The sequence below is a fragment of the Pteropus vampyrus genome, unplaced genomic scaffold, assembly GCF_000151845.1.
Source record: "Pteropus vampyrus isolate Shadow unplaced genomic scaffold, Pvam_2.0 Scaffold98, whole genome shotgun sequence".
Taxonomy (NCBI): domain Eukaryota; kingdom Metazoa; phylum Chordata; class Mammalia; order Chiroptera; family Pteropodidae; genus Pteropus; species Pteropus vampyrus.
The window spans coordinates 589,811-600,339 of record NW_011888879.1 but is presented as its reverse complement, the minus strand read 5'-3'; the positions used below and the strand labels follow the sequence as shown (position 1 = coordinate 600,339).

The 10,529-nt window shown below is 38.0% G+C and overlaps 1 protein-coding gene across 2 annotated transcripts in view; it reads left to right on the top strand.

The window, feature by feature from the left end:
• The window catches only part of NEK2 (NIMA related kinase 2), an 11,611-nt gene extending 1,634 nt beyond the window's left edge, over positions 1–9,977 (top strand). The window contains exons 1-7 of one of the 2 annotated variants that reach the window (XM_011364495.2): positions 541–809; positions 1,102–1,342; positions 2,866–2,948; positions 3,626–3,752; positions 4,646–4,865; positions 6,446–6,571; positions 9,091–9,394. In XM_011364495.2, coding sequence (XP_011362797.1) covers positions 625–809; positions 1,102–1,342; positions 2,866–2,948; positions 3,626–3,752; positions 4,646–4,865; positions 6,446–6,571; positions 9,091–9,317 — 1,209 coding nt within the window. In that variant the 5' untranslated portion in view covers positions 541–624 and the 3' untranslated portion in view covers positions 9,318–9,394. Of the gene's footprint in view, positions 1–540; positions 810–1,101; positions 1,343–2,865; positions 2,949–3,625; positions 3,753–4,645; positions 4,866–6,445; positions 6,572–9,090 lie in introns of those variants that run through there. The other variant, XM_011364494.2, reaches the window with a different exon arrangement.
• The last annotated feature ends 552 nt before the right edge of the window (positions 9,978–10,529 follow it).

Genomic DNA, 10,529 nt, shown 5'->3' with positions numbered 1-10,529 from the left:
GGGGACAGGTAACTGACTCCTGAGCTATTTTTAATGAAGAGTAGAGCTGTGGGACAGGAGAAAGGAACAGGACCACCAGAACCGGGAACTTTCTGTCTTGCAGTCAGAGCTCATTTAAAATACCTATTATTCGGCGTTTTGGATCCATTTTTCCTATATTCCTATGTGTGTAGGTTGACCTGATACAGAAAGAAACAGCAGAGAGGAAACCGCCTGGCTGCTGATGGAGGGATCTTTACTCAGGTCTCACTCATCTTGGGAAAACTAGGCTGGTTAGAATGGTCAGGGACTTTGACTGTCTCTGCCCTACCTTTGAGCAAAGTACATTTTGCCAACTTCCCACGAAACAAGTGAGGGTAAGGGGTTGGGAGAGGCCTAATATGCCTCATCGCCCTCTCTCCCATTATATTATTTACTGCTTAACAGTGAGAGGATGGAAATAAACTCAGGGGTCCTAAAGATTATCGAACTCAAGTAGATGATGACTGTAGGATCTATTTCATAGGGAAGTATTTTTTAAATTTTGGAACATTTACTCTTTGTTTTTGAGTATAATGAGTTCATTCTTACCCTGGGAAATTCTTATTACAGATATTAGTTTGGAAAGAACTTGACTATGGCTCCATGACAGAAGCTGAAAAACAAATGCTTGTTTCTGAAGTGAATTTGCTTCGTGAACTGAAACATCCAAACATTGTCCGTTACTATGATCGAATTATTGACCGAACCAACACAACGCTGTACATTGTAATGGAATATTGTGAAGGAGGGGACCTGGCCAGTGTAATTACAAAGGGAACCAAGGAAAGGTAAGTTAATCTTGAAATGTAAGCTGAAAATGGGCCTGGTTTTGTTTCTGTTAAGCATCTTGTTTTAGGATCAGACATAAAGTACTTAGACATGTATGTAGAGGAGTGTTTTTGTATTTGGTGGGTCCACAGTACTTGAGGAAATTCCTGGGAATCAACACCCATATTTCATAAAAAAATATGATACTCATTTCTCTATTGTACACTTTGAAAACTAGATAATTCACATTAATCTCATCTTTATAAAAGTTTTATTCAGAAGTTATATGCTGTATAACTGCTTTGGTTTCAGACAATACTTAGACGAAGAGTTTGTTCTTCGAGTGATGACTCAATTGACTTTGGCCCTAAAGGAATGTCACAGACGAAGTGATGGCGGTCACACTGTGCTACATCGGGATCTGAAACCAGCCAATGTTTTCCTGGATGGCAAGCAAAACGTTAAGCTTGGAGACTTTGGGCTAGCTAGAATATTAAACCATGATACGAGTTTTGCAAAAACATTTGTTGGCACACCTTATTACATGTCTCCTGTAAGTATTTCAGAATTTAGATACTTTTTAAACCTCTTAATTGTAAGCATTCAAATATAGGGAAAGTGAGTTTTTTATTTGTGTGTTTAGTAATTTTAATAGACTCTCTAGATAATTCTTGTGCATGGAGATTCAGGGCTCAGGGGGCTTACTAATTTCAGATAATATATTTTCAGTGTTAATTTTTTGTGTTCTTTTTTTTTGTTACCATTTCCTACAAGGGGGGCTGCAGAGTCTACCTACTTATGTATTTCCTCTATTGCTAGATATTTTGTTTCCAAAATTTATCACAATTCTAAGGAGCACTGCTATGCATAGGAATTATTCTTCCTTTTTTGGTTATTTCCTTGGCCTGTAGCTCTCAAAATGAAATTGTTGGGTCAGCCACTTATGGCTCTCTAGATATTGCCTGATGGCTTTTGAAAAGCTGGAATCAATAGGTGATAGCACCAATGGGTTGTATATGAAATCTGAGCAGACAAAGATGGAGAGAGATTAATTTTTTTGGCAGTTCACAAACATTTCCAGGATTTTCTAAATCATTTTTAATTATTTAACCAGTCTGACTACAGCATAAAACTGTAAACTAATGATTTTGTTTTGTGCTAAGATTAGACTACCAGAGTCATTTTCTCACTGGATCAAATTCCAAACAGAAAGCCTTTAACATAAAGGAAAATTATGCAGAAGTGGTCCTTGGAAAATTTGAAACCTGCACAGTTCTTTTGTTGCTTTTCCCTCCTACTTTTGTAATTAGATCACTTCAGCATTCTCTAGGGAATTGATTGTCAGGAAATGGTATCAGACACACCTGTTGGACTTTAAAACACTAAGAGACCTCCTGAAGATTTTGGTATTTGCCTCTGTGCCCTCTGTTGAGAATAAGAGCTGTAGTAGACTTGTTACTGCATGTGTGGAAGAAAGGCAAACAATTTAAATAGGAAATGAGGATCTTAGTCACTTCTGTGGTTTATAGAGTGGGCTAAGGGAAACTATATAAATAATTCAATTAGCCATTTACGTCTATATCCATTTAAATGTAAGCTAGATATATGTATTGATTATTCTTAAATTTCCTCTGGTTCTTTTAAAATGGAGTTTCTAGATTATGAATGTCGTGAAGGTAAAGGCCTCTTTTGTTCACCTTTGAATTGTCAGCACCTCGTCTATAATAACGGTAAATGTTTGTGGAGGAAAAATAAATGAACGAGTTCTATATGACAAAGTATATTAGGATAAGGTCGTTGCCTTTTTTTCCATTAGAAATTTGCAGATGAAGTATAAAGTACCATCTTTTGTTATTATGATACAAGATCTGACATAAGCTAAATCAGCCTTTTGTATTTTGAAATTTTTATTGTAGGTATAAAATAGTAATAATATAATTTTTTTCCTTTTTTTTCCTTGAGCAAATATTATCAAACTTTAAGTTTCTATTTTTGTCTTAGGGGTAATTTTATAAGTTTTAAAACAAAATAAACTTGTAACTCTTCCTACTTTCTTACCCTTTTTTTCCCCTGAAGGAACAAATGAGTCGCATGTCCTACAATGAGAAATCGGATATCTGGTCACTAGGTTGTTTGCTGTACGAATTGTGTGCATTAATGTAAGTATGGTAAAGACAGATTCCTAGTGAGATTTATACCCAGAGAGGTTTGTCACCTTTCACTGGGTTCAACTGCTTAACCCTCCACGCAAGTCTGAAAGAATCATACCTTGGCTAAAATTAAGGCAGATGGACAGGTTAAAAAAATTATTTACAAAAATAATAATATAACCCCTAAGACTGGATCTTCACTTGTTCAAGCTTCTAACCTAGTTAGATACTTTCTTGTTAGATTGGTGCTTAGCTCCAGGGGAGAGCAAATAGTTCAGGCCTATGCAAGAAATGTTTAAACAAAGATCTAGGGGAGAGGTCTGGAGATTTGGAGATTTTCTTTTTCTTCCTTCTAAGCTAGTCTGTGGAGCAGTGGTTCTCAGTGTGGGGAGGGGAGGGTAACAGTTTTGCTCCATGGGGTGACATTTTTGTTCGCCACAACTAGGGAAGCTACTGGCATCTAGTGGACAGAGGCCAGCAATGCTGCAAAGCATACTGTGATGCACAGGACAGCTCCCGTAACAAAGAATTATATGACCCCAACTGTCATTAGTGCCAAGGTTGGGAAACACACCTGTAGGAGAAGATCCCAGAAGTGGAAACATAAGTACCAACTGGAGCTTAAACTATGCTCTTGATTTGGTTTTTACTCTATTTTCATTTTTACATTATTTATTTTTCTCCAGGCCTCCATTTACAGCTTTCAACCAGAAAGAATTGGCTGGGAAGATCCGAGAAGGCAAATTCAGGCGAATTCCATACCGTTACTCTGATGAATTGAATGACATTATTACAAGGATGTTAAATTTGAAGGTAAAGATTATAAGATTCTATCTCTCTGTGTCTATCTCTCAAATAAATTTCGAAGTACGTATTCTCTCTAGTAGAGCAATGAGACTGAAGAAACACTAAATATATTTCCTTAGCTAGATCTACTCTGTTAACACAAGTGAAAACATGTGAATTTGGCAAATTGCTTATCCTTACTGGCCTACCGTCTGCTTTTTGTCTCTTCCCACTCTCTGTCATGCTGACAAGACAAAGACTGCAGAGAGGATCCAACTCCTCAGTCTCCCTTGTCCTAGTCTACCTCACAGTGGTAGGCGGTACAGGAAGGGTCCACATAAGACTTTATTACTCTGCCTTTAGCTCCAGATGAGAAATTAGAGACCAGAGATAGGGGTATGTGGGGGGAGGGGTAGCTAAAAAGAGTAGAGGGGAAATAACTCTAATAAAGAGATTATGCAGAGATTATGCGGAGAAAATCTGGCCATGGGATGGGGAGGGAGCTGTTCTAGGAATCAGGCTGATGTAAAAGTTAAGGGCATGTGGGATTACAGAGAAGGATATAGGCAAAGTAATATGACTGAAGGTCCATGAGGGAGTATCCTGCTTGCCATAGTTTAGAGATACAAGGGCAGTACTTGCCCTTAAACAGACCCTAGCAGTGCCACCGAGTACCAGCACAGGGGTGGAGCCTTCTCAGTTAAAGGAGGAGCAAAGATAAGTGAAAATCTGCATTGCCTTGTGGACCCAGAACCTCATGTATTAAAGCCACCAGTGAACTTATTTTTCCAGGTGGTTAAGGCCCATAAAAGAGTCCTTGCTTATGCCTTGGAAATATATGCCCTTTTAATGTAACTTCCCTTTTAGGATGAATATTCTGCTATGAAATCTGACTATAACACTTGATATTTTTCTGACAGGATTACCATCGACCTTCTGTTGAAGACATTCTGGAGAACCCTTTGATAGCTGACTTGGTTGCAGAAGAGCAAAGAAAAAATCCTGAGAGAAGGGGGCGGAGATTAGGAGAACCAGAAAAGTTGCAGGATTCCAGCCCTGTACTGAGTGAGCTGAAACTAAAGGAAATACAGTTACAGGAGCGAGAGCGAGCCCTCAAAGCCAGAGAAGAAAGGCTGGAGCGTAAGTCGGGGGTGGAGCGAAGGAGAGCTCCAGGAGGGTTGTCGTGATATGTGTGAAATCTGTGTCAACAGAGTATTTTGCATGTGTATGTTCTATCAGAACATTCTTACAGATACTTGCGAAACCAAAGTATGCATATTAAGACATGTAAATCAAGCTTCTTGGCACCTTCGTGTTGAGCTTACTCTTTGTCCAAGATCAATTGCTATCACAATATTGATGGACACTAACCTTGAGGGCCCTACCACAGTAGCCATTACGCTTTATTGAAGACTTTATAGACTTTAAGGTCTACCTCATAGAGAGTACATGGTATATATATATAACATTATGTATACATTACACTGTACTATAGACTTTGTAGACTTTAATGTATACTTTAATGTAGACTTTATACTTTACTGTTACTTTTTCCTTTCTGTTTCTTAATACATTTATACTCGAAAGTTTTTACATTGTAAAAGAATTGCTGCCTCCCATAATAAAAACCATTACTTATACCTTCTGTTATGGCTGATCCAACACAGTCCGAGTCTAAATCCCTACAGTATGTAGGACTAGATATGTTCAGGCAATTCAGTAATGTGGGTACAAGATGGTCTAGGTGTGTGAGTACTCTGATGAGGTGCTAGTTTTTGATGGTGAAAATCTCTACTCCACCAAAATGAGAGCTGCTACCAAAGGTTTTAGAATTATGCACGGTAGCAACAGGTCCGAGGCTCCTCATTTTCACATTGAAAGACAAGAGATGGGGCTGTGACCGTCTCCTTACCACCCTCGTGGCTCCCTGATTTTGCTTCTGCAGCTTTAAGTCCAATGCAGAGTTTATAATTTTTTTCTATTTAAATGTATTTATGAAGAGTCCAATGCATTCATTAATGTTCTACTTTCTAATGATAATTGTGTGGTACTGTTAGGCTTTCTGTAGATATACAACCTATGCTTCCCTGGAAACCGTTTTTTTGACTCTTCTGGCAAAAGAATTCTGTAAAAAATAAAACACTGGGATTACCAGTGTTTTGTAATTTCGTATAGCAACTAAAATCTGAACTTCCTGAATTCTGGGCCATGAAAAAATAAATAGCCTTTGTTACTGACCTGAAGAGGTACCTCCTGACTGGGTTGTGGTTTTGTCCCTTCTAGTTGGGTGCTGTCATTGACCCAGAAGAAGGTGGGGCGGGTTGCACTGTGAGGCCAGGTGACGCCTGCAGAACAGCTGCTGCCTGTTTTCAGTGGAGAACAGAGATGGCGTTAATTTTTTATCCGCACCCCCATGCCCAAATGAGTTATTCCCACACAACGACCACAGGCTGAAGCTAACTTTGTACTTGTGCGTAAACCAATCTCCATAAGAAAACCTGAGACAACATACAACACGCTAAAACACTGAATTAAAAACTAGCACAATCAGGTTAACCTGATTGTACGGTAAGAAACCTTTCGCAAAGCATGACTAATCACTGCTGTGGCAAGCTAGTCTTAGTGACTAGGAGAAGTGTTAAGATTACCAAATATGAGTTGTTTTATACCCAAAGCCACTTGTTAACTTCTTTTTTTCTCGTTCCATTTCTTTTTTAAAGAGAAGGAACGAGAGCTTTGTGTTCGCGAGAGACTGGCAGAGGATAAACTGGTGAGAGCAGAAAGTCTGTTGAAGAATTACAGCCTGCTGAAGGAGCAGAAGTTCCTGTCTCTGGCAAGTGGTCCAGGTATGAGAATCAACTCAGCAGACAGAGCTGATGCCGAGAAGTGGACACCAGGGTTGCCTTCAAGGGGCTTTGGTAGTCCTTTCAGTTTATATTTCAATGAAAATAAGAATTGTTATAGCAATGATTTACTTACTGGATTCATAGGTCTGAAGCAATAAGTCATAATGGTTTCGTCTTCAGTTTCGTTTACTTTATCACACTGCATGTTTAGTATTTGATGTTTATTTTTTTTAATTAGGACATTTAAAAATAATGCTGTTTGTTTTAGATTTTTCTCTGGGCACATTAACAGAATTCTACATCTCTCTCCATTTTCAATAAAAAATCCTAGCATTTACTGTTGTTACATACCCAAATAATACATGCCACATCCTTCATAAAAAGTATGGCTTACAAGGCGTGATAAGCCAACTGTAGAGTAGGCCATTACTTTAGATCTTCGCTAAGATCTGTTCAAATTGAAACATGTATTTGTCAGAATTTGATTGTTACATATCTACATATGCTCTGCGTGTATATAGACAGGTCTCATACGTAGACAGTCACCCTTCCTAGGGTGGACATTGTCCCAAGCGCTCTGCTTAAGTAACATGTGGTTAGTGTATGTACCGGTGGATCAACTCCAACAGGTTTCCTCCATTTCACAGAAACTCTCAATCTAATTTAATCTACTCTTTATGGGAAATGCAAAGCGTTCAGTCTTTCCCCTTGATTTCATGGCAGATTATTTTTAAAAGTTCTTTGTTGGTTTTCAAAATCGAGTATTTGAGTTTTCCAGTGAAACTTAAGAGTTCTTACAGCTTCCTCATACCAGCATGTGTGAAGGCTCATTTCTATTTTGAATAAATTGAGAGAGAATTTGATCACTTCAGTGACCAGCATTTTGTAAACAGGACAAAAAAACTACTTTGTTAGTGTGATTATTACAGAAACTTTAGAGTGATAAGTGATGAGAATCAATGAAACCAGTGATGGAAGTAAATGAAACAAAGATTATATAAAACTTGGGCTTCATCTCCGTTCAAATATCTTCTTTTTCTTCAGTATTGCTATTTATCATTCCTGAATTTTTGTAATATTTATTTCAGCTTTTCTTAGATTTCACACTGACATCCATAAAGACAAAGTAGACTTAAATCATGATTACAGTGATAGAGTGAGGAAAAATATTTATCTGGGTGAGTGTCATACCTGAAACCCATTGATGGCTGAGAATTATCCCCAATAGGGCCTTAAGTAATGTCAGGATCTTCACTGTGAGCAACAGTGTCTTTTTTTATTTAAAGCTCTCCTTAGTCTATTTTGTGAAATACTAATTCTTTTTCAAAACACTTTTCTTTCTTAGAAAACTATCCCATTAGTAAGATTTACAATTTACATTGTTTATAAATATGTAGGTATTTGTGGTTATAAAGGTGGAGAAGTTCGAAACAATGGAGGTAAATCTGAAGCAATCAAGGGTGCTTTGAAGCAGGCACAATGCTGAGGCAGGACTTCATGGGACAGTTGGAATGCTGTATTTCTCTGTGCAGCGTACTGCTACCTCAGGGCCTTTGCGTCTCTTTGGCCCGGAGCCTGTTCCTCCATATAGTTTCATGGCTTCTTAGTGGTGTTTCTTACTTCCTCTTTCAACGGGTCTCTGCTCAGTCACCTTATTAAGACTCTCTCGTCACTGTGACTACCCCCAGCCCTTCTGTCTCCCTTTCTCAGTATTATTTTCCCCTACAGCACATACCCTCAAATATTTCTCAGATGACTTGTTTGTTTGTTTATGGTGTATCTCCTCCCACGAGAATAAGGCCTTTGTTTGGTCCACAATGGCCCATACAATAAGTCCAGTAAATATTTGAACATAGTTCCTTTAAATGAACACAAAGGAAAAATAAAAAAGGTTCTAGAATTCAAGCCTGCAGGTGCCCAACCTCTAAATAGTCTGTAGGTAGCTAATAGTATTAACACTTTAAATAAATTTTTTTTCATGTAAAAAGCACAAGTCACCTTTTTCACTGTACTGTTACTTGATTTACCTGAATTTGCTTAGGTTCTTTTGAAATAAGTTTTTGGTCAATTAATCTGCTTTGAAGTAAGTATTCTTAAATATTTCACCAAAGCTTTAGGTGCTGTCTATAAGAAAGAGCTGCTCCTTCCATACTTTTCTGGAAGTAATGTGTTCTAGGTAGAATGGCACTCGTTTTCAAGAATAGAAATAAATGACATTGATTTCCAGCAGTTTTATATTGTGGCCCATCCTCCCTAGTGCATTTAACCTTAAGAGAAAAGTTGATCATTGAGAGAATCAAGCATATGTTCTTTGATATTTGCCACACTCCAGGATTATTTTTTCAGCATGGTGGATTAAAAGGCTGATCGATTTCCACCGGCCTCAGGACCTCCTATTCCAAAGAAACTAAAACAAGTACTGAAAGAGTGAATATTTTTGATAAGTATGATAAACACAGAGAAGTTGAATTCCTGCTCCAATAACTCAAAACCCTTTTTCTTTTTCTTTCTTCCTAAAGAACTTTTTGATCTTCCATCCTCAATAATTAAGAAGAAAGTTCATTTCAGTGGGGAGAGTAAGGAGAACATCATGAGGAGTGAGAATTCTGAGAGTCAGCTCACCTCCAAAGCCAAGTGCAAAGACCTGAAAAAAAGGCTTCATGCTGCCCAGCTGCGCGCTCAGGCCCTGTCAGACATTGAAAAAAATTACCAGCTGAAAAGCAGACAGATTCTGGGCATGCGCTAGCCAGGCAAGAGACTCAGAGCCGTGTACGGTATTTAATATTGCCAACCCCTTAAAGATTGATCTTCAACTGCTGTAGCTTGCTATACTTGGTTCTGTGAGCCACGCCTTTCTGTACAGCAAGCATGATATTTTGGAATTGCTTTCGCTGTTCTTCAGCAGTAGTTGTATAAAATGTCCATACCTTTCATTTTTCTCCCTTTTTTAAAGAACACTTTATAGAAAGAATGACACTTTTTTGCTTGGACTTTTAATCCTATGTGTGATTACTAATGGAACATGAAATGTTACATTCTAAATGTTGGAGAAAAATAATGTTAGGAAAAAAAATATTTACCCAGGAGTAGCACTTAGAAGTTTTAAATGACTGAGTGGTGTACTTAAAATTGTCATGTCTAGATTTAGAATTTAAAGTCTAATGTTTTAAATGTTCTAGAGCTTAGAAAACCTAATTGGATACAAACTAGCCACTAATACCATGATATATTGCTTATAAATATTGCTTATAAATATTCCATTGCTCTGTAGTACAAATCTGTCACCTTTGTGAAAATTCATCACTGTGATGTCTATATTCTTTTTTTTATTCTATTTAACTGTATATAAGCTGGCTGTCATTTACTCCTTTCTCACTAAATAAAAGAATTCTTTAGTTTTCCTATATTTATGTCTCTTACATTAGTTGATCTCATTGGAGGGGATCTGTGTTTATGACTCAGGCGTCAGAGGGGAGGGAAGAGAACGCCTGTCTGATGCTCACAAGAGCAGTAATGACACGTTACTACCCACTTCATTAACCTTCCAAGCCAGTGATTCTTAACTGGGGACAATTTTGCCCCCCGGGGGACATTTGTCAATGTCTGGGGACATTTAAATGGAAATGATTTGGGGAAGGATACTATTAAATCTCGTGAGTAGAGGCCAGTGATGCTGCTAAACATCCTGTGATGCACAGGACAGCCCCCACAACAAAATGTCACTAGTGCCACGCTTGATCTAAGCTAAAGCACGTTAGAATATCTCGCCCTTGGAGGAAACTGGTTTATTTAGATGGATTATTTTTTATGTCTGATTTTTAATGTGAATTAGCAGTCCTTGTGTCCATCAGAATTTTCATGTCATGTTTTCCTAGCGATGCTAATCCCTTTAGCTTAATGAAACAAGACCAAGTTATGAAGGGTTAATAAAGAATGGGAAGAAATAGTTCCTTATTAG